At 65.8% G+C, this 20,422-nt stretch overlaps 4 protein-coding genes across 11 annotated transcripts; 1 reads left to right on the forward strand and 3 right to left on the reverse strand.

Moving 5' to 3' along the window:
- Positions 1 to 386: 386 nt before the first annotated feature.
- On the forward strand, positions 387 to 7,876 carry PRC1 (protein regulator of cytokinesis 1). 5 transcript variants are annotated; one of them, XM_074917766.1, is made up of 15 exons: positions 387 to 611; positions 1,653 to 1,785; positions 2,240 to 2,362; positions 2,727 to 2,960; positions 3,041 to 3,211; positions 3,418 to 3,567; positions 3,837 to 3,984; positions 4,091 to 4,227; positions 4,483 to 4,578; positions 4,701 to 4,847; positions 5,241 to 5,351; positions 5,521 to 5,661; positions 5,833 to 5,836; positions 6,114 to 6,265; positions 6,969 to 7,876. In XM_074917766.1, the coding sequence occupies exons 1-15, from the start codon at positions 601 to 603 to the stop codon at positions 7,044 to 7,046; spliced, it is 1,836 nt and encodes a 611-aa protein (XP_074773867.1). In that variant the 5' UTR covers positions 387 to 600; the 3' UTR covers positions 7,047 to 7,876. The 5 variants fall into 5 exon arrangements, with proteins under 5 accessions (XP_074773867.1, XP_074773864.1, XP_074773868.1 ...); XM_074917763.1 differs by lacking the exon at positions 5,833 to 5,836 and having other exon boundaries at positions 5,521 to 5,631; positions 6,089 to 6,265; XM_074917767.1 differs by lacking the exon at positions 5,833 to 5,836 and having other exon boundaries at positions 5,521 to 5,631; positions 6,089 to 6,188.
- A 100-nt stretch (positions 7,877 to 7,976) lies between these two features.
- RCCD1 (RCC1 domain containing 1) lies at positions 7,977 to 11,375 on the reverse strand. 2 transcript variants are annotated; one of them, XM_074917768.1, is made up of 7 exons: positions 11,042 to 11,222; positions 10,244 to 10,598; positions 9,423 to 9,544; positions 9,094 to 9,198; positions 8,705 to 8,857; positions 8,589 to 8,618; positions 7,977 to 8,372 (listed from the first exon to the last, which is right to left on the reverse strand). In XM_074917768.1, exons 1-7 carry the CDS (start codon positions 11,196 to 11,198, stop codon positions 8,230 to 8,232), a joined length of 1,065 nt encoding a protein of 354 aa, XP_074773869.1. In that variant the 5' UTR covers positions 11,199 to 11,222; the 3' UTR covers positions 7,977 to 8,229. The 2 variants fall into 2 exon arrangements, with proteins under 2 accessions (XP_074773869.1, XP_074773870.1); XM_074917769.1 differs by having other exon boundaries at positions 8,234 to 8,372; positions 8,705 to 8,789; positions 11,042 to 11,375.
- UNC45A (unc-45 myosin chaperone A) lies at positions 11,282 to 18,446 on the reverse strand. Of its 3 annotated transcripts, XM_074917759.1 has the most exons (20): positions 18,258 to 18,446; positions 17,831 to 17,989; positions 16,987 to 17,023; positions 16,703 to 16,878; positions 16,499 to 16,591; positions 16,077 to 16,244; positions 15,663 to 15,831; positions 15,301 to 15,471; positions 15,037 to 15,208; positions 14,538 to 14,838; positions 14,344 to 14,438; positions 14,127 to 14,268; positions 13,818 to 13,958; positions 13,485 to 13,612; positions 13,219 to 13,285; positions 12,971 to 13,084; positions 12,431 to 12,546; positions 12,218 to 12,335; positions 11,974 to 12,129; positions 11,282 to 11,792 (listed from the first exon to the last, which is right to left on the reverse strand). In XM_074917759.1, the coding sequence occupies exons 1-20, from the start codon at positions 18,267 to 18,269 to the stop codon at positions 11,529 to 11,531; spliced, it is 2,799 nt and encodes a 932-aa protein (XP_074773860.1). In that variant the 5' UTR covers positions 18,270 to 18,446; the 3' UTR covers positions 11,282 to 11,528. The 3 variants fall into 3 exon arrangements, with proteins under 3 accessions (XP_074773860.1, XP_074773862.1, XP_074773863.1); XM_074917761.1 differs by lacking the exon at positions 18,258 to 18,446 and having other exon boundaries at positions 14,121 to 14,268; positions 17,831 to 17,992; XM_074917762.1 differs by lacking the exons at positions 14,127 to 14,268; positions 14,344 to 14,438; positions 18,258 to 18,446 and having other exon boundaries at positions 13,818 to 13,952; positions 14,532 to 14,838; positions 17,831 to 17,992.
- Positions 18,447 to 18,573: 127 nt separating this feature from the next.
- LOC141965652 (uncharacterized) lies at positions 18,574 to 20,155 on the reverse strand. Its single transcript, XM_074917502.1, has 3 exons — positions 19,921 to 20,155; positions 19,041 to 19,254; positions 18,574 to 18,805 (listed from the first exon to the last, which is right to left on the reverse strand). The coding sequence occupies exons 1-3, from the start codon at positions 20,153 to 20,155 to the stop codon at positions 18,574 to 18,576; spliced, it is 681 nt and encodes a 226-aa protein (XP_074773603.1).
- Positions 20,156 to 20,422: the final 267 nt, after the last annotated feature.

Here is a 20,422-nt window from a genome sequence, read left to right on the forward strand (position 1 = left end):
GGGGTCCCGCGGGGGCAGCGCCTGTGTGGGGAGGGGGGGGCCGGGCCCGGCGGTCCCTGGCCCGGCGCTTGAGCGGGCTTTGTATCGGGGGCGGGGCCTCCCGGCGCAGCAGGGCGCATGCGCAGCGTGGCTGAGTCTCCGCCCAGGGGGCGTGGCTTCCCGCGCGCCGTCGCGTGGCCACTGTCAAATGACGCGCGCACGCGCCCACCCAGTCTCGCGGCACAGTTGCCCGTTACTGGTGACGTCACCGGTCTCGGTCGTGATTGGTTAGCGGCGCCGAGGGCTTTTCGCTGCCATTGGCTGGCTGGCGGCTTGGGGCGGGGCCATCCGCGAGCGTCGCCCTTAAAAGGGGGCAGTCGGAGGGCTTTCTCCCGAGTAGCGGGTGCAGCAGCGGAGTGCGCAGGAGCGAGAGCGAGAGCGAGAGCGAGAGGCGGGCGCTAACAGCGGGCGCCAGCAGCAGGCGCCAGCAGCGGGCGCTAACAGCAGGCGCCAGCAGCGGGCGCCAGCGGCGGCCGCCAGCGGCGGCCAATAAGCGCATCCGGGAGGCGAGTTTGAATCGGTGGAGCGAGCGCTGAGCGTGAGCAGAGCGAGGTTGCCGCTATGAGGAAGAGGTGCGGCGGCGCGGGGCGGCGGGCGCGGGGAGACGAGCGAGGGGCGGCGGGCGCGGGGAGACGAGCGAGGGGCGGCGGGCGCGGGGAGACGAGCGAGGGGCGGCGGGCGCGGGGAGACGAGCGAGGGGCGGCGGGCGCGGGGAGACGAGCGAGGGGCGGCGGGCGCGGGGAGACGAGCGAGGGGCGGCGGGCGCGGGGAGACGAGCGAGGGGCGGCGGGCGCGGGGAGACGAGCGAGGGGCGAGGGGCGGCGGGCGCGGGGAGACGAGCGAGGGGCGAGGGGCGGCGGGCGCGGGGAGACGAGCGAGGGGCGAGGGGCGGCGGCGCGGGGAGACGAGCGAGGGGCGAGGGGCGGCGGGCGAGGGGGGACGAGCGAGGGGCGGCGGGCGAGGGGGGACGAGCGAGGGGCGGCGGGCGAGGGGGGACGAGCGAGGGGCGGCGGGCGAGGGGGGACGAGCGAGGGGCGGCGGGCGAGGGGGGACGAGCGAGGGGCGAGGGGCGGCGGCGCGGGGAGACGAGCGAGGGGCGAGGGGCGGCGGCGCGGGGAGACGAGCGAGGGGCGAGGGGCGGCGGGCGAGGGGGGACGAGCGAGGGGCGGCGGGCGAGGGGGGACGAGCGAGGGGCGGCGGGCGAGGGGGGACGAGCGAGGGGCGAGGGGCGGCGGCGAGGGGGGACGGACGAGGGGCGAGGGGCGGCGGCGAGGGGAGACGGACGAGGGGCGGTGGCGAGGGGCGGCGGCGCGGGGAGACGAGCGAGGGGCGGCAGGCGAGGGGACGGGGAACATGAACGGGGGGCGGTGGGGGACGGCAGAGACACGGGCAGGGGGCGGTGGGGGACACCGACGGGACGGCGGGTAGACGGGCGGGGGACACCGACAGGGCGGCGGTTACACGGGTAGGGGGCGGAGGACACGGCCGGGGGTTGGCGGGTAGATGGCCAGGGGTGGAGTTTACACGGCCGGGGGCGGGGACACGGGCGGAGGGGGTGTGGCCTGGGCCCCGCCCAGCGGCCGCTGATGGCCGGTGGTCCTGGGTACCCTCAGTGAGGTCCTGGCGGCCGAGGCCGTGTCGTGCCTGAACCGGGCCATGGCGACGCTGCGGGACATCTGGGAGGAGATCGGTATTCCCGAAGAACAGCGCCTGGAGCGCACCGACGTCGTCAAGAAGCACATCAAGGTGAGGGGAGCAGGGGATTGTGCGTGTCCCCGTGGCTGTTGGGGTCCCAAGGGGGTAAAAGAATCTGCGGGGGGTGTTGGGGGTGTCCCTGGACCCGCTGTCCATCTCACACTAACTTGCTGCTGGGCCTGTGGTTGCAGTGGGAGCCCTTCTGGACTGGGGCTGGGGCCAGGACAGCTTGGCTTGAGCTCGCCCAGAGCTCCCTCTCAGGGTCCCTTGGGCCAGGCTGCGAGTTCGGGGCCAGTTGGGTTGGGAGCACCCAGGGACATTGCCACGCCTCTGTGATCCCCCTGATCCTGCTGACACACCACACACAAACCACCACCACCACCACACCCCCCCCCCCCAGCTGCTGACCCCCTCCTCTGGGGCTGTGGTCCCCCCCTGCCTGCCCACTCCTCTGTGCGGCCCCTTCTCACCCTGCAGCCTGTCCCTAACCCTACCTGTGTTACAGAATCTCCTGGACATGATGGTGGCAGAGGAGGAGAGCCTGAGAGAGCGTCTCCTGAAAAGCATTGCCCTGTGTCGGAAGGAGTTTGACACCCTCTGCAGGGAGCTCCAGCTGGGTCCCTTTGAGGTAAGGTATCACTTTTCACTCCTAGGATCCTGCTGGCAGCAGCCTTCTGCTGTTCAGCCTCTGCCCGTTCATCTTGTGAGGCTGGAGCTCACAAGGCAAATGCCTCTTCAAAGCCACTTTACCTGACACTTGGTTAGAGCCTAGGGCTTTGTGGCTCCTCGTGGTTTGGGTGCTGGGCAATGGCTGTGAGGAGGTCAGGTGTCTTGCAACGTCTCACTTTGTGTGTTCATGCTGCATTTCCCCCTTCCTGGGGAACATCTTGCTCAGAACTAGCGCCTGTGACCATGGTGTTTAAGAAGTCTAAATATGCGAGTCAGGTCTCCGAGAGCTGTGGAGAAGAGAGCTGATGTCTGGACTCTTGTAGGTAGAGGAAGAAGGTACCATTCTGCAGATGGAGAAGAATTTGAGGACCCGTGTGGAAGTGCTGTTAAAGCAGAAAAGGGACAGGAAGCATGAGCTGAAAGCTCTGCAAGAACAAGATCAAGACTTGTGCGATATCCTCTGCACAACCCCCTTCTGCATTGACAGCAATGCTGTGCCCAGCCTAGAGGACTTGGACCGGTACAGGCGGCACTTGGCCTCTCTGACCGCCGAGAAGGTACACGGGGGGGGGGAGGATCTCGCTGAGGGCGGCATGTGAGGTGCTTGCCGGTTTCTAATGCCGCTTGTCGTCTCCAGGAGCAAAGGCGGGAAGAGTTTGTCAGCAGCAAGCAACGAATCATCCTCCTCATGGAGGAGCTGGAGCACACTCCAGACACGAGCTTTGAGCGGGATGTTGTGTGCGATGACGAGGAAACGTTCTGTTTGTCCAAGGATAACCTTGCTGCCCTCCAGGATCTGCTGCAGCAGGTATGCTGGCGCACTGAGGCAGCGCCACTGGCTCTCGGGGCTGGTGAAGGGTCCTGGCAGCAGTTGGCATCATGGTGTAGAGAGCAACTGCTCGGTTTCCAGCCAGCCTGGGTATTCAACATCCTTTCAGGAGCTTTTGCAGGGAGATCCTGGACGATGAGTGAGCGGCTTCGCGCTGTCGCTGACCCTGTGTTCTCCCCCTGCAGCTGGAAGCCCGCCAGTCCCTGAATGAAGCTGTGTGCACAGAGCTGCGCTCCAGAATTGTAGCTCTTTGGGAGAGGCTGCAGATTCCTGAGGAGGAGAGAGAGGCTTCTGCCGTGCATGTGGCTGGGTCCAGAGCCAAAACCAGGAAAGCTGTAAGTACCATCCTACGGCCCCTGGAGTGGGAGGGCTGGGAGCGGCAGCTCAGAGTTTCACCCTCTGGGCTCTGCCAGAGCTGAGGAGCCGCTTCCAGCAGTTGGGTGTGAGGTGAGCAGGACAAATCCTGCCCCCACGGGTGGAAGTGATGTGAGTTGGTGCTGGTGACTGCCTCATCTTAGAAAGTGGCTTATGCAGAAGATAAATCCTGTTCTGCTTATCTTCTTGCGGTGCCTTCTCTGAATGTGTGCTCTGATCTTGTTGGCAGCTGCAGCTGGAAGCTGACCGCCTGGAGGAGCTGAAGCTCCAGAACTTGAAATCTGTGATCCAGGCAATCCGGGAAGAGCTGGTTGGCTACTGGGACAAATGCCTCTACAGTCAGGAGCAGCGGGAAGCCTTCAGCCCCTATTACGATGGTAGGTGCTGGCTCTTGCTCGCCAACTCCCCAGAGAGGGGCTCCCCTCGGCTCCCGGAGCCATGGGGATCCAGCTGCTCCACAACCTGCTGCTGTACCCTCTCCAGAGGAGTACACAGAAACCCTGCTCGAGCTGCACGATGCTGAGGTGGGGAAGATGAAGAACTACTATGAAACACACAAAGATCTGTTTGAGGCTGTCCAGAAGTGGGAGGAGAGCTGGAAGCTGTTCCTGGAGCTGGAGGTATTTTCCGAGCGGGAACAAGCGGGTCTCTGGGCAGCACATGCCACAGCTCCTGTGTGCAAAGTGCTGCTGGGAAAGACCGGGGAGGGCAGCAGGGAATGGCAGTGGGTTGGTGAGGGGATGGGGCGCTGTATCGAGAGCGCTGGTGTGGTTTGTGGCGGGGGTGACTTCCTCCAGGGCCTTTATCTTGTGGGGTGTCTGTTGGGGTGAGGCTGGGTGCTGTCCGGGCATCTTCTGACCTCCCTCCTGTACTAGAGGAAGGCAACTGACCCCAGTCGCTTCACCAACCGTGGGGGAAATCTGCTGAAAGAAGAGAAGCAGCGAACAAAGCTACAGAAGACCCTTTCCAAGGTAAGTTTGTCCCTGGAGAAGAAGCTGTAGTGCCAAGTAGGCTGGCATAGCGCTGACCAGCGAGAAGCACGGAGACTCCGGTGCTCAGGGCAGCCTCCACCCTACCCCTGTGTCCCCACCAGCTGCAGGAGGAGCTGGAGAGCAGAGTCCAGGCCTGTGGGGAGGAGAATGAGGGGAGCTTCCTGGTGAAGGGACAGCAGTTCATGGAGTACGTGACAGAGCAATGGCAGCTGTACCACCAGGAGAAAGAGAAGGAGAAGCAGGAGCGGGTGAGTGCAAAGCTGCCTCCTGGCCCAGAGGAGCCTGCAGGTGGCCCTGCCTGGCACGGGTGAGGGAACTGCCCCAGCCACCCCCCCAGCGCTGCCTGGGGCTCTCAGCCTTCTCACACTCCGCCTGGGAGCGTCTCTGTGCGCAGTCACCTTTCGTTGATGCTGGGACTGGTGTCCTTTGCTGTCAGTGTCCGCGTTGAGCCCCTTTCTCTGTGCCAGAGCCACAGGGTGGCTCTGGACACCCATAAATCTGTTGCCATCATGGCTGCCTGGCCATGCGCTGCCCACAGGGCATTGCCCACTGCTGCCACCCGGCCCTTCCCCTGGCAGCCAGCAGCAAGCAGCCACTCCCCAGCTCCTTTGCTCGCCTTGGTGATCACAGATCTCTTGCAGCAACTGAAGAGAAGCCGCCAGATCGAGACAGAGATGATGTATGGAAGCACCCCACAGACATCCCTCAAGCGTCGGGTGCTTGGCCCCAGCACGCCTGGCAAAGTAAGGAAGGTAAACTCTGTGCAGAGCAGCACAAATGTGCAGGGACCCTGCGGGGTCTGGGGAGATGCGGGAGGGTGTGGGGCAGGAGGAGAGCGGGGACAGGGCCCCTTGGTTCCCCTGGTGCAGTGCAGCCACTGTTTTCCTTCCCGACTGATGTGTGCTCTGCTCTTTCCCTCAGCTCAATGGCACTTGCATCTCCAATGCCACAGCCAACAACACTGCCCGTTTGGCTTTTGGGGGAACCATCTTTCACTCGCCCACCTCACGGTTGCCACCTTCTGGAGGGAAGGTCAGGAGCTTTCCGGGGAGTCCTTGCTCGGTGGGGTGGGCTGGGGAGGAGAGGGACAAGCCGGGATGGCTCAGCTCTGACTGCTGTTGTGCTCTGCTCTGCCACCCCCTGCCAGTCTCCTAGGGTGCAGGAGTGCCCCTTTGTCCATAGCCTTGGGCTGCCCTGAGCCTGGTGGGGGATTTCTGGGACCTGAGGGAGGAGGGTAGTAACAGTGCTCAGGAAATCTTCCTCCAGCACAGAATTTTGGGGGTTTTTTAGCATACCTCTGTGCTGAGACTGCAGCTTGGGGGTTCCTTCAATTGTGGGTGTGGTGCTGCATATTTCTGGGATCAGAATTGGAGCTTGAACCTCCCCGAGTGCCACAAAGCGACAGGCAGCGAGGCTGGCGCAGCTCCCCTAAGCTCCACTTGGTTCTTGTGTCCCGTCTAACTGTTGCTTCCTCCTGCGGTTGTGCCAGGCTCGGACCCCCGGCCACCTTCCAGCAAAGATCCCCCGTCTTGCAGACCAGGAGAGGAACAAGGAGAATGTGTCCCAGCTGAACGGAACCACCCTGAGCGGTGGGTGTACTCCCGCGGCCCCTGCCCAGCGTAACCACAGCGTTAATTCTGTTGCCAGCACCTATTCTGAGTTTGCGGTAATTCACCTCTTCTAAACCCACCTACCCTGGCTAGGCAGCACAGGGGGTGTGCTCCCCCCAGAGCTCCCCATGGGGCTGCAGCTCCCTGCAGCCCCCCACTGTCCCCTGCTCCTGCCAGCACCCATGGTGGTGAATCTCTTGGCTCTGTATCAAGAACTTAAAAAATAGAGGTTTACTGGCTGAGGCCAAGTACTGCTCATGTCTAAGACCCTGAGCAGCCCTGTGGGGAGCAAACACAAGAAATGGTAAAGCCATGCATGGCCCAGGCTCTCTGTCTCCAGCTGCTTGAGCATCAGGACCAAGGGCCCCCCCTTTCCCGTGGGTCTCTGCGCTGGGTGAGCAGAGGCTGCTCCCGCTGACAGACGGGGCTTTGCTGCCTTCAGCACCCACTGCTCTTCCCAAGCTCCGATGTCGGGGCAGCGCTGGGCAGTTGCCCCGTGTGCCCGGGGTTGTGCTGAAGGTTCCCCCCCATCATCCCGGGCTCATGCAAGGGGCAGGAAGGTGCCTGTCTGTAATGAGGCAGGTTCCTACTCCATGTTTCCTCTCTCCAGGAGCCAGGCAGGGCTGTCCCTACCCTTCCGCTGCTGTTACTGAGGGGCAGCCTCTTTGCTTCCCACTGCAGTTCCTAGCTGGGCTCTTCATGGGCAGCAGCTCCTCCTGCTTCTGCCCCCTCATCCCCATCTGCTTCTTCTTTCCACAGCGCGAACTTTCAAAGGCTTCTAGATCTGACAGCAGCTCCCGTGTCCTGAACTCCACCACCACCACTGGCTTCTGCTGATGCGCAGCTCCCCCTACTCCTAGTTTTGTAGAGACTGCCTCTCAGGCAGAGAATTATGTGGCTCCCCCTGCACCCCCAAAGCTCCAGGATTAATTCACCTCGGTCCCAGGCCTGCCTGCCAGGGTAGGGTGCAAAAGGGGGGCACTTGTACATAGTTGCTTTTATTTAGAGAATTCTTGTTAATGTTTGTGATTAAAGATTTGAGTACACAGTCATGTTTAGGGTAGTGCAGCAGTGGGGGCTAACTCCAACTACAGCCCCCCCGGGGTGAGTGTTGGTGCTCTGGGACAGACAGTACCTAACTGAGGGCTCTTCTCCATTGCTGTAGCTGCAGCAGCCTTTGCTTGGCCCCAGAGCATTGGGCTCACCCCCAGAGCATTGGGCTCACCCCCAGAGCATTGGGCTCACCCCCAGAGCATTGGGCTCACCCCCAGAGCATTGGGCTCACCCCCAGAGCATTGGGCTCACCCCCAGAGCATTGGGCTCACCCCCAGAGCATTGGGCTCACCCCCAGAGCATTGGGCTCACCCCCAGAGCATTGGGCTCACCCCCAGAGCATTGGGCTCACCCCCAGAGCATTGGGCTCATCTTTCTCACAGTGGTGGGGAGTCCTTGGGGGGAAGAGCAGCAGGCCCAGCGCTTCAGCCTGCATGCACCTTTAGTTACGAAGATATCTGTCCCTGATCATGACTGATTTGCACCTTGTTATCACTACAGTCCCCCACTTGCTGTTATTTATTCTCCAAGTTCTGTTCCCTTGTTCTGTAACTCTGTATATATTGTTGATGGAAATTATATGTTTATGTATATAAAGCCTTTGTTTATGTATATATACACATGTCTGTGTCTGTGTCTGTGGGGCCCTGGCTCCAGGGGGGCTGGGGGAAGTTGGGAACGTCCTTTGTACACAGCACAAATCACCACCGCAGCCATTACCAGAAAGTTTATGTAATAAATGTGTTCAGCCTCTCCCAGGGTCAGCCCTTAGCGCTCATGTGGCTGCATCAGGCACCAGCCCAGCTCCAGGGGGAGCTCAGCTCACCCAGACTAAACCCAGCCTGATCCTGTCCTGGGGGACAAGGTGGTGCTGGGGCTGGTCCTGGCAGCTGGCAGGCAGGAGCAGAGTGTGCTGGTGTGCTCATCTTGCTGCAGGCAGCCATCATGGTGGGGGTCCAGGGGGGCCTCACAGCTCCAGCACACAGACGTAGGTGGTCCAGGGCCCACACACCACCTCCTCCGCCCGCAGCCCCTCGGCCTCCAGGTACCGGACCTGGCACGGGCGGTCACAGCTGCCGTTGTCTCCGTGTCCCAGCTGCCCATATTTACCTGCAGATGCCACAGTGGTGCCATGATGTGGCCCTGGGGCCTCTGCCCTTGGCTCCCGGGGGGGGAGGGAGGAAATGTGGGAGCACCCCCTCCACCCAGGAACCCAGGTCCCTCAAACAAGTTCATCACACAAGTAACAGCAAACAAGGGTAAAGAAGCAGAAAACAAAAGCAGGTCCTGGAGGTGTCATTCCGCCCCAGCAAAGGCATCGCTTACCCCAGCCCCAGGTGTAGAGCTCGCCGCCTCCTGCAACCGAGACAGCACCCATCAGCCTGCACCAGGCTCCATCAGCTGCTCCCACCCTGGGACGCAGCCCCGAGCCGGGCACTCACGTGTGACGATGGCTGTGTGCCGGGACCCGCAGCTGACCCCGCTGACCTCCCGCTCCTGTGGCAGGTCCAGCAGCGCCGGGAACGCCTGGATGGAAACAAATGTGGCGTCCTCGGCAGCCGGCAGCTCCCGGCACGGCGTCACCTCGGCCTCCCCTGGGGAAGAGACCACCCTCAGCACCCCAGAGCCACCAGGCTCTGCCAGCCTCGAGCCACACTGGCCCCACACCCAGCTAATGGCCCCACACAGAGCTGCACCAGCCCCACATGCAGCTACTGGCACCACACCAACTGCTGACCCCACACCAAACTGCCAGCACTGCTGCAGGGACCCAGCACCCCCCCACGCCCCCCCTCCACCCCCCCCCCCCCACTGCCCGTCAGACCCTCACCTGCCCCTGTGTCCTCATCCTGCGCCCGCTCCTCCGCCAGCGCTTTGGAGGGCAGAGCCAGCTGGCCCGACTCGTTCCAGCCCCACATGTAGAGATCTCCAGCCTCTGTGGGAGCAGGAGGGTGAAGCGCATCAGGGGTGTCCCCAGAGCAGAGCTCAGCCCTGACCCATGTTGGCAGCGGGTGCTGCGGGGGCACCAGCACTGACTGCGCACGGCCCAGTGCCACGCACACCTGGGACCGGGGCTAACTGTGATGTGGGGCTCGGTCGTGTCGGGGCCGCGCGCCGCCGCCGGTGGCCCCAACCCTCCGCGCCCGCACAGCCCCTCACCGCTCACGCTGGCCGAATGCCACCCGCCGGCCGCCACCGCCCGCATTGCCACGCCGGCCAACGCCTCCACCAGCCGCGGCTGCAGCTCTGACTCCAGCGTGCCATGGCCGAGCTGCCCGTGCCTGCGGAGAGACGCACACGGACAGACAGACCGACATCTCTTGCACCCCACTGTCCTCGGGCCCCCTGCCCCACCGTGAGCCCACGGTCCTGCCCGAGCTGCTGCTGTCAGCCCGGCCCCCAGGACCCCAGTGATGGGGGGGGGGGGGGGGGGGGGGGGGGGGGGGGTTCGGCAGGGGCACACACACCAACGGAATCATAAGGTAGGGAGCAGTGTGTTTACCAGCCCATTAGTTTACTGATCATGTAATTATCGCTTCATTATTTTACCGTGGTGACTAATCAGTCAACAGTACAGAAACTTGAACTGTCTTAGCCCTGCAAGCTAACGGGGGGCTCAGACCTTGCCGTGAGCCCCCACCTGACATCCTCTTGCCTGCGTCCCCCACAGTCCCTCCTGTATCCCACACAATCTCCCCACTGTCCCTCCTGCACCCTGTCTTCCTCTGTGTGTCCTCCCAGCACACTCCTCCCCATCTTTGCTCACCCCCCACCCCAGTCTCACGCGTCCCCTTTTTCCCTCCTGACCCCCCAGCACATCCACCACCGTTCCACCCCGCCGCCCCGCTTTTCCTGCCTCCCCCCCATTCCTCCCCATGCCCTTCATACCCCGTACACCCCCCCTTCTCCCTTGCACCCCTTCCACGGGGGGGCCGCACCCTACACCCGCATCCTGCCCCACGGCCCCCCCCCGCGCTCACCTGCCGCCGCCCCACGCGTAAACCTCCCCGCGGGCGCCCAGCGCCAGGACGTGCTCATGGCCCAGGACGAGCCGGCGGGCCCGCACCCCCCGAGGCAGGGGAGAGAAGAAGGGCGGCTGGGGCCGGGCGAACCCTCCAGGCAGCAGCGGGAGCGGCGGGGGGCGGCGGGGTCCCGGCGGCAGCGCCCTGCTCCAGGCGGGGGGGCCCAGCGGCGCCGCCCCCAGAGCCACCGCCCTCGGCCAGGCGCGGGCCCCCGCCGTCCCCCGCAGCACCAGGTGGGTCTCGGAGGGCAGCGCCTCGGCCCAGCCCCGCAACCGCCGCCGCAGCCCCGCGCTCCGCAGCTCCAGCCCCGCGCCTGCCGCACCGGGGCCGTGAGCAGCGGCGAAGGATGGGGGGATCCCGGGGAAACCTGGGGAGGGGGACGGAGCGTCCCGGGGGGAAGGGGACATCCCGGGGGGACCAGCACCTCGGAGAACCGGAGGGGGGGGGACGGGGGGACGGACGGAGCGTCCCGGGGAACCGGCGCCTTGGGGCGCGGTGGGCGAATGGGACATCCCGGGAAAACGGCGCTGGGAGGGACACGGGGCATTCCGGGGGAACGGGGCCGTCCCTGGGGGACGGGAACACCCCGGGGGGGACCAGCACCGCCGGGGGGTTTGGAGGGGAGGGAGGGGACATCCCGGGGAACCGGCGTCAGGGAGCGGGGGACAGCGGACGGGATAGACCGAGGGGAGCAGCGCGGAAAATGGGGCCCCGCGGAAGGAACGGGGACCGGGGGCAGCGGCCCCGGGCGCTCACCCGTCTCCACCACCACGTAGCTCCAGGCGGGCCACACGCGGCGGAGACCCCCGGGGCCTGGCTCCAGCCGCCGCGGGCCCGGGCCCGGCCCCGGTTCTCCCGCCGCCTCCTCGGTGCTGAAGCCGAAGACGAGCCAGGAGCGGCGCGGAGCCGCCATGACGGGGCGGGACGGGGGGCGGCACCGGGGGGGGCGGCGCGACCGACGGGCGGACGGATGAACAGACGGACAGAGCCAGGGCCGTGGTCCAAGAGCAGCTTTAGTGCAGACTGTGTCGCCGGGCGGGACCCCGGCCCCCCCCCGGTTAAGGCAGACGGTGGCAGCGGCCAGCCCCATCCTCCCTCCTGGCCCCGGGCCACTGGGCAGGTGCCCCTAGCGCAGCCATAGCACTGGGGTAGCAGTGTGGCAACCATCCCCGAGCAGTGGGCAACCATCCCCGAGCAGTGGGCAACTGTCCCTGAGCAGCATGTGTGTCAGCGCCGGGCAGCCTCAGGCCTGGCTGGGGTTGGGCTGGATGAGGCCGTAGGCCACGGCCTGGGCCAGGCTCGCCTTGGCTGCCTGGGCCACACGAGGCTTGTCCTGGTCGTCCTTGGCTAGCACGGAGAGGATCTCCAGTGTCTCGCTGGCCATGAGCTGCTCCGCCACCTCCCGCTCTGCTGCCACCATGTTCATCACCACCACGGCGCCACGGTGCTGCAGCTCGGTGCTGGGGCTCAGCAGCAGGGCCTGCAGGATCTCCAGCCAGTGCACTGTCTGCAGGGGGAGCAAGGCCGCCCTCAGCGGAGCCCCTCAGCCCTGGCGCAGAGGCCAGGAGAGGCTGCCCTGTGGCTCCCGGGGCCAGCAACCGGACCCTGCTCCAGCGGAGAGGGTGTAGGGGACAGTGGGTGCTGTCCTGGGGGTCTGGGTGCCCCCCGCCACGCCATTGGGCACTCACCACCTGGGGGATGCGCTTGCAGATGGCGGGGTGCAGGGTGGTCAGCATGGCCAGGGTCCCCGAGGCCGCCCGCCGCAGCTTCTCGTCCTCCTCCCCACTGTACAGGACCATCAGCTTCAGCCGGTCACTGCCCTCGGCCAGGAACAGCTCCTGCACCTGCCGAGGAGGAGGAGGAGGAAGGAAGATGTGGGGGTTTGGGGGGCCGGGAGCCGCCCCCCAAAGCCTGCTTCTGCACAGCCCTCACCTCCTTGCTCATGGCCATGTTGCACATGCACTCTGTGGCTGCCAGCCGGATCAACTCGTGCTCCTCAAACATGTACCCCTCGATCATGGGCACGGCCTTCTCCTTCAGGATCTTCTGCCTGTGGCGGGGTGGGGGTCAGCACTGGCCGCCCAGGGCCGCACCCCTCCGGCTGCGGGCAGGACAGGCTCCCCCTCACCCCAGTGCAGCTCCTACCGCAGCCTCTCGCTGATCCCAGCCAGGTTGGTCAATGCCATCAGCCCCTCAAAGTTCTCCAGGCCCGTGCGCTGAAGGTGCAGGAGGCTCACCAGGGGCCGGACCACCTCGTAGATCTGTGGAGACAGCAGCGCAGGGCTCGGACCCCGCGCGAGGGGCACGGGGGTGGGGGGAGCCCTGTGAGCCCAGCCTAAAGGCAGAGCTGCTCCCATGGTCGGGCCTAGGCCCTCTCTGCAGAACACCAGGGGTCTTGCCCCAATCAAGGAAGGGCAAACCCCTGCTGGCAGTTCCAGGGTGCAGATCCCACATCAGATCCCCAGCCCTTTAGCCCCAGGGCTACCAAGCCCCTTCCTGATGGGCAAGGAGGAGCCGAAGCCCACCCTGGCCCCTCTGGGCCTGACTCAGCCCGACACCTCCACAAGAGCAAACACATACCCCACCACAGCAACATGGGGGGTGAGTCTGTGCCCACGGCAGCTCCCCCGCAGCCCAGACTGCCTGGGCAGGCCTATCCCCACGCAGCCCGTGTCCCCCACTGACCCGCTCTCCAGGGAAGGCCAGCTCGGGGTTCGAAGTGATGGTGATCTTTGCCAGGGCCTGAGCCGCCTTGGTCTGTCCCACCTCGGTGCCCTCCAGGGACAGAGGGATGAGAGCCTGCAGGCAGAGCCACAGCAGCTGGTCCCACAGCCCCATGTCTCATGCAGGATGGAGCCAGCTCAGTCCTCTGCCATGTCACAGCCCCCCAGCCCTACCCGGAGTCCCATGGCAGCACCGCATGGTCCCCTCACCTTGCCTCCTCCCTGTGCCACCACACTGCCCCGGTCTTCCGCCTCCTCCACCAGCGCCAGGAACACCCTAGGGACAATGCCGGAGTCGAGGACCTGCTGCAGTGGGTCCCAACAGCATCCAGGTGCCTGCAGCAGGCCCAGGCTACGCCGCTCCCGGACTCTTTTCAGTTCTGAGCAGCTTGCATTCATCACAGGCATGTCAGATGGCCGGGAGGATGAGGGCAGGACACAATTTCCTCTCTACCAACCCCCTGCACACGCTGTACCTGGAGATCAGCTCCCGGCAGGAGTCAGTGAGCGCCGGGTTCTCGCTCTTCACTATGCAGGCGAGAGCAGACACCACGCCAGCTGTCAGCAGCTTCCGCACCCGGCGCTTCACAAAGTCCGGCTTGTCCTGTTCCAGAGGCAGGGTCACTGCTCGGCTCAAGGGCATGAGCCTGCCACGCGCTGCGCGGGCTCCCACCCCACCCCCAAAGCCCCAAGGACCCCCCCCCATGTTCCCAATCAGGCCCCCGGGCGCTGCCCACCCACCCACCCACTTTCCTCCAGGGCTGGGGCTCCCGGCAGCCCCCGGGGATGGTCAGGCCCCCCCTGCTCGCCTTGGGGTGCTGCTCCGGGACGTGCTGCTTGGCGTACTTGGCCAGCTCCAGCATCTGGGGGTCCGGCTCCTCGTGGTCATAGCTGTTGGTGCAGTTGACCAGTGTAGAGGCAACGGCGTAGAGCACGCTCCGGTCCTCCGACTGCAGCAGTAACATGGCACCCGTCACGCCCACAATGGGGAGAGGCCCCAAGCCCACCCAGTGCTGCTGCACACCCCTCACTCCAAGAGCATGAGCCCCACAACCCCTGCCAGTGCGTTCCCCCAGCGTCCGCCACCCTGCGCCACTGGCGCAGCATTCAGCACCCACCCTGACCAGGTGGAACATGGCCTGCATCGCTGCCTTGTCCTCCACAAACTCCTCCTTGACGTCCGCATCGAAGGTGAGGTAGGCCAGGCCCTCCACGGCCCAGCGCCGCGTGCCCGCATCCATTGCCTCGTTGCAGAGCCACCTGGAGAGGGCCCCTGTGAGCTCAGGCTACAGGTGGAGGCCATTCCCCTGCCCAACACCCACCACGCTCGCTTACTTGCGGCACTGCTTGGCCAGCTTCATCGTGGAGCCCTCAGCGAACTGCTTCATGCTGAAGTCGGTGCCCCCTGCAGAGCCCAGCTTGCAGAGCCCCTACGGCCGGGAGCAGAGCATCAGAGGCACAACGGGCACTGTCACCCCAAAGTACCTGCAAGGGCCCCAAAGCCCTCACTGGGGACCCGCCACGCTCACCACCAGCGCCCGGATGCGGATGCTGTCCCTCTCGCTGTGTTTGTAGATCTCCTTGAGCAGGCTGACGCCGTTGGCGGTGATGAAGGAGGCGCGTTTGGCCTTGTCGGCAGCGTGGATCAGCGCCTCCACCGCAACCAGCTGGTGGGCCTCGCAGACAGAGGCGCAGAGGGACAGCACGCTGTCCATCATCCCCTCCAGCTCCAGCACCCCGTTCCCAGCGTCTGAGGGGCCCTGCAGCAGGCACGACACTGCCTGGACGGCCCGCAGCTTCCCAGCCAGCTCATGCCCCTCGAACCAGCTCCTGTGGGGTAAGATCCCCGGGAAGGGTGAGGCTGAGTCCTCCCACTGCCTTCAGCCGCTGGCAGCCCCACCTGCTGAACCCCAACACTGTCTGCAATCTGCTTTTATCACCAAGGGGAAAGAGGTCTGGGGATGGGGGGACTGCTGCTTCCCCAAAGGCTGCACAAGGCTGATGCCTCCCAGGGAGGCCCAGGCTCACCTCACGTAGTCCTTGCACAAGCGGTGGAAGTTCTCCCTCTCAGCGTCGCACTTCAGGTCATCATATAGCTTGCTCAGCAGAACCGAGGCACTCATCCGGCTGTTCTCCGTCACGGGCAGGCTGCCTGGGGCACCGCACACGGTACTTCCCACCTCCAGGACCTTCTTCAGGCCTAGGAGGACGCGGAGGTCAAACACTCGGTGAGGAGCAGGAGGGGGCGTGGCCCCCCCAAGGCGCAGTGATGCTGCAGGCCACTCTGCTCACCCTGGTCGATCACCCAGAGGCTCAGGCTGTTGTTGGTCTCCTTCGAAGACTTCCTGGGCACCACCTTGATGAGCAGGTTGAGGGCATTGTCCCGGCCGTGCGCAGAGGCCCCTTCCAGCACCAGCAGCTCTAGGAGGTGCTTGATCAGCACTTTCAGGTCCTTGGAAGAATCTTCCAGAAAAGACAGTGCCCAACAGTCAGTGCCCCAGGCACAGGCCTCACCCCCGCCTTGTGAGGCTGGCAGGAGATGCTGCCACGACCAGGGGCTCCCACTCCCTAGCTAGACCTTGTACTGACCCTGGACCGGAGCCTGTGGCCCGCGGCTGCCCAGGGCCTCCCCACGTGGTGTTCTCCCCACCCACCTGGCACCACTGCATCCTCCTTGCCACGGAAATCCTTCTGCAGCCCCTCCTTCAGCGAATCAAACATCATGTGCAGGAGGTTGCAGGCAGCCAGGGACACCTGCTCATGCTCCACACCCAGCACCGCCGAGAGCCGAGGGGCTTCCAGCTCCGCCAGGACAGCCGCGGTCTGCGGGGACAAGTGCAACCATCTGCGAGAGGCTGCGGGGAAGCCTCAGCACTTCCCGGCACCATTCCCCACTGCCGCAAGGCTCTCGTAAGCTCAGGCCTGGCAGGTGACAGCTCACAGGTCCTCTGCTCAGGCATGCTGCAGCCAGGTGCAGGCAGAGGCCAGCCACACCGCCCTGCCCAAGGCACTTCGCGGCCTCCCCAGCGTCGATTCCAGCGGGAGAGCAAGGCTACGGCAGGACCTACCCGGGAGCGGTGGCCGGTGCACAGCCCCACCAGGGTCCGCAGGGCTGCCAGCATCAGGTCAGCCTTGGCCGTGTCGAGCAGCCGCGTCAGCAGCCGCACGCCATCACTCTGGAAGATTTTCTCTGCTCCGGCCTCCTCTCGTGCCAGCACAATCAGGTTTTGCGCAGCCTGGGAAAGGAGAGGCACGTCTGGGTCACCTGCCCACCCGAATGCAGCCCACTGCAGGCCGGAAACCTCCCCAGCCAGGCAGCCAGCACAGCTGCAGGCACCTGTCTTCCACCCCGAGGCTCTGGAGAGTGTGTTCAGCCCGGCCCCCCCTGGGCAGCACCGTTGGAGCCAGCAGTGCTGACCTGTGAATACCGCTCCTCCCCTCCTCGCCTTCCAGCCAAGCCGTGCTGCCCGCCGCTCCCCAGAGCTCAGACCTTTTGCTTCTTGTCCTCATCCTTTTCATCAGGATCCAGCAAGATCTGGAACATCTGCTCCACCTTTGAATCTGTGCAGGACATCGTCTTCATCTGAGACAGAGCAGAAAGAGCCGGTCAGCCCTCGCTGCCTCCCTGAGCCCACTACTCGCACCGGGGGGAAGGCCCGCAGCTCCCACCTCCCACACTGCCACCCCCACTCACCCTCTCGTGCATGCTGCTCCCCAGGGCACGCAGGGCCTCCTGGAAGGCCTTGTTCTTGGGCTCCAGGCTCACGCAGCGCTGCAGGTCGCTGACGGCCTGGTCCAGGCGGCCCAGCTTCTGCAGCGCCTGGCTGCGGCGGAACAGTGCCTTCACGTCCCGGCCATCGGCTTCAATGGCTGCAGACGAGCGGAGGATCTACTGCAAAGGCCCTGGACTGATCCAGCCCACCCGGACGAGCAGCAGCGTGCAGAGGCCAGTCCCCTGCCAGCCACCACTGACTGTACCTTTAGACGCATCAGCCTCCGCCTTGGCGTAGTCCTCCTGCAGAGAGAGAAAGAGGTAGCGAGGGGGAAAGGCCTGACACACTGCCCGCACAAGGCTCGCTCAGCCCAGCACCCACCGCTGTAGAGAGCAAAGTGGGGTCTGAGGATGGGAACAGTGTCACTGCGCACAGGGAGCCAGCCCAGCAGGACGTCCTGCCCTTCCCAGAACACAACCCTCACAGGACCTGTAGGGCCCCTGCTGCTTTTCAAGTGCTCCCCGCCTGCTCGAGCCCCTGAAGTTCCTTGTGTTGCTCCTTGCCTCAGGGACAGTGTCACCGTGGGAGATCAGAAGTGCTGGGGAACAGCCCCAGAGTACGCACAGCCCAGGCATGGATGGGAGGGCCCTGCCCTGGCCCCGACAGTGCGCAGGGGAGGTGGGACAGCACGAGTCAGTGGGTAGGGCTGGGAGAAAAGGTGAGTGAAGGGAACATCTGACAGCGTCCTGCCTGGGGACTGACAAGACCCTGCCCAGGGACCGACAGGGCTCTGCCCAGGGACTGACAAGACCCTAGCCAGGGACTGACAGGGCTCTGCCCAGGGACTGACAAGACCCTAGCCGGGGACCGACAGGGCTCTGCCCAGGGACTGACAAGACCCTAGCCGGGGACCGACAGGGCTCTGCCCAGGGACTGACAAGACCCTAGCCGGGGATTGACAAGACCCTTCTCAGGGGCTTCAGGGACCTCCCAGCGCAGCAGTGAAGGCAGCCGGGCTGGGGCAGCCGCCAGCAGTGCAGCCCCAGCAGGCCAGGGCGGCCGGGCAGGTTCCTGCAGGGCCCGTGGTGACGCACCCGCCCCGCTCTCACCAGCTTCAGGTAGCAGGCGGCCCGGTTGCGGTGCAGCACGGCTTGCTCCGGCTCGGCCTCGCAGAGGCTCAGCGCCTCCGTGTAGGCAGCGAGGGCCGCGGCGTGGTCCCCCGCCTGGAAGAGCGCGTTGCCCCGCTCCCGCAGCTGTCCCGCCGTCACCTGCCGAAGGGCACCGACTGGCACGGGGGCGGCGGGTGGGGGTGGAGCTGGGCACCGCCCTTGAACACCCCACGGGCGGCTACCCCGCGGATGGGCCCGGGACAGGGCCCATGGGGACACCAGGGTCGCCCGGGACAGGGCCCCGCTGCCCCGGGACGGGCCCGGGACAGGGCCCCGCCGCCCCCCACCGCCCCCCACGGGCCCTGGGCCCCGGCCCCCGAGCCCCCGGCAGCCGCCCTCCCCTCCCGCCCCCCCGGCGCTCCCTCACCGCCGCCTCCATCGCTCCTCTTTCTCGCCGCGCCCGTGACGTCACCGCCGATCGCCGGGGGAACCCGGACGCCACCGCCCGCGTCACGTGATGGGGCCGCTAGCTAAAAGGGGCGGGGCGAGAGCGCGCCTCTAGCGCCGCCCCGCGGCTCGGCGGTGCCGGCGGCGGCCACGTGCGACCTCGTGCGTGTCCCCGCCTGTCCCGTGCCGTGCCCCCCCCAACCCCGTGCCCCCCCCGCGTACCCCACCCCGCCCCGTACCCCCCCCTTCCCCCCCCCCCCCTCCCCGTACCCCCCCCTTCCCCCCCCCCCCTCCCCTCAGCAGGCCCGTCCACGGGGCGTCAGCGGCGGCAGGAGCCCCCCGGGGCCGCGGGGTGTCCGGGAGCGGGTCTGGCGTCCCCCCGGGAGTCCGCGGGGCAGGCGGCAGGTGCAGGGCAGGAGGCGGCCGAGGTGGCAGCGGCGGGTCCGGTAGAAGTGGAAGAGGTCGATGGCCATGAGGAGGAGGATGAGGAGCCCATAGAGGCCCACAAAGGGCAGGGCCAGGGGATTCCTGGAGGGGGGAAGGGGGGCCACCTCAGGACGGGGTGGCCATGGTCCCTCCCAGCACCTCTGTGCTGGGAAGGGCCTGGCTGGGGGCAGGTTTGGACTTCAGGGTGACACTGTTCACCTCCAGCAGCCACAGCAACTCCCTGGGGCCATGCCAGGAGTCCCCACCACCCCCTCCCACCTCCCAGGCAGCACAGCCCCTGCCCCAAACAGCACAGCCAGGCTGCAGCCCCACTCACCGGAGGAGGCCTGGGCCGGCCAGGCTGGAGAGGTTCACCCCGGTGAGGGCCTCCAAGACTGGCTGGGAGCAGCAGGATTTGAGGGCGTGTGGGCTGGGCCAGCAGCAGTAGCGGTGGCCGGCTGGGTCACTCAGCCGCGGGCAGTAGAAGCCGGGGTGGTAGCGGCCGCCAGGGCCCATGTAGCCCTCGCAGAGGTGCAGGTTCTTCACTGAGACTGCGGCAAGGAGCAGGTGCTTGGTGGGGTGCCACAAAGCCCGAGAGCGGGGTACACGCTGGGCTCAGCCATTACATCGAGGAGAGTCAGCATGCCGGCAGCCGACATGGTGCTGGTGGGATGCATTGCCAGCTCTGGCAAGACAGAACCTCACAGGGATGCGGCAGAGTGGAGCCTGCCCCAGCAGGGACAGGCTGGGCTGGGTGCACCCCAGTCCTGTGGGGCCTTGCCATCACGGCACAGGAGCCCCTGGCTCGGTTCTTAGGATGGGTTTGGGTCATGGCTGGGCTCCAGTGCAGCCCCACAAGGCCCTGGCTCCTGGCAGTCCACGTGTGCTGTGACCTCCAGCGCTCCCCATTGCCCCAGCAAGGACAGAGACGAGCAAGGAGCATGATGGCAGCAGAAGGGAGGGGAAAGCCCACAGACCAGTCTGGATCTCCCTGTGCTGAACCCCCTTTCTGTTCCCCACCACATCCCAGGGACAGCACTTCTCACCCCACAGACACGCTGCCACGGGACCAGCCTCACCTCACCTGGCCCACCATCCCAGTGCCGACCTCCCAGTCTCCACCATGGGCCAGCAGGAGCAGCCCAGAAGGGACGAGACCCCCGCAGGGACAGGGAGGATGGGTTCAGGGAGCAGGAGGAGCAGGAGCGGGGTCATACCTGTCCCGAGGAGGCCGGGGCACAGAGCCGTGGTGAGGAGCAGCTGGAGCAGGAGCCCACTCAGCATCTTCCTGGCCGACCCTGGGCAGAGGCAGCTCTGGCTCTGGCGGAGGCAGAAACCACAGCCCCTCCTGCTCCCGCCTCCATCGCGGCCCATCAAGAGCCGCTCGAAGCCATTAGAGCCTCCTGCGCTGGCTGCCCGCTCCACAGGGACCGGGGCGGGAGGCGGGAGCATCGCTAATGAGCTTCTCGGGGGCCAAGTGCAGGATTGCAGGCGCCTTCCCCACCCCGCAGTGGGTTGCCAGCTCCGTGGTTGCTGGTTGGGCACCTCATCCACCTGGGGATCCAGGTGTGGCGGGTGGGGGCCACAGGCCCGGCTGGGCAAGCGGCTGGCCCCTGGGCTGGGGGTACTGCAGCCCCTCGGCAGCCCAGTCCTGGCAGGCAGTGGGCCCTGTGCCCGCAGCCTGGCTCCCTGCCAGCCACACCATTAGCCAGGCTCTGG

The sequence above is a fragment of the Athene noctua genome, chromosome 13, assembly GCF_965140245.1.
Source record: "Athene noctua chromosome 13, bAthNoc1.hap1.1, whole genome shotgun sequence".
In the NCBI taxonomy this organism is placed as follows: domain Eukaryota; kingdom Metazoa; phylum Chordata; class Aves; order Strigiformes; family Strigidae; genus Athene; species Athene noctua.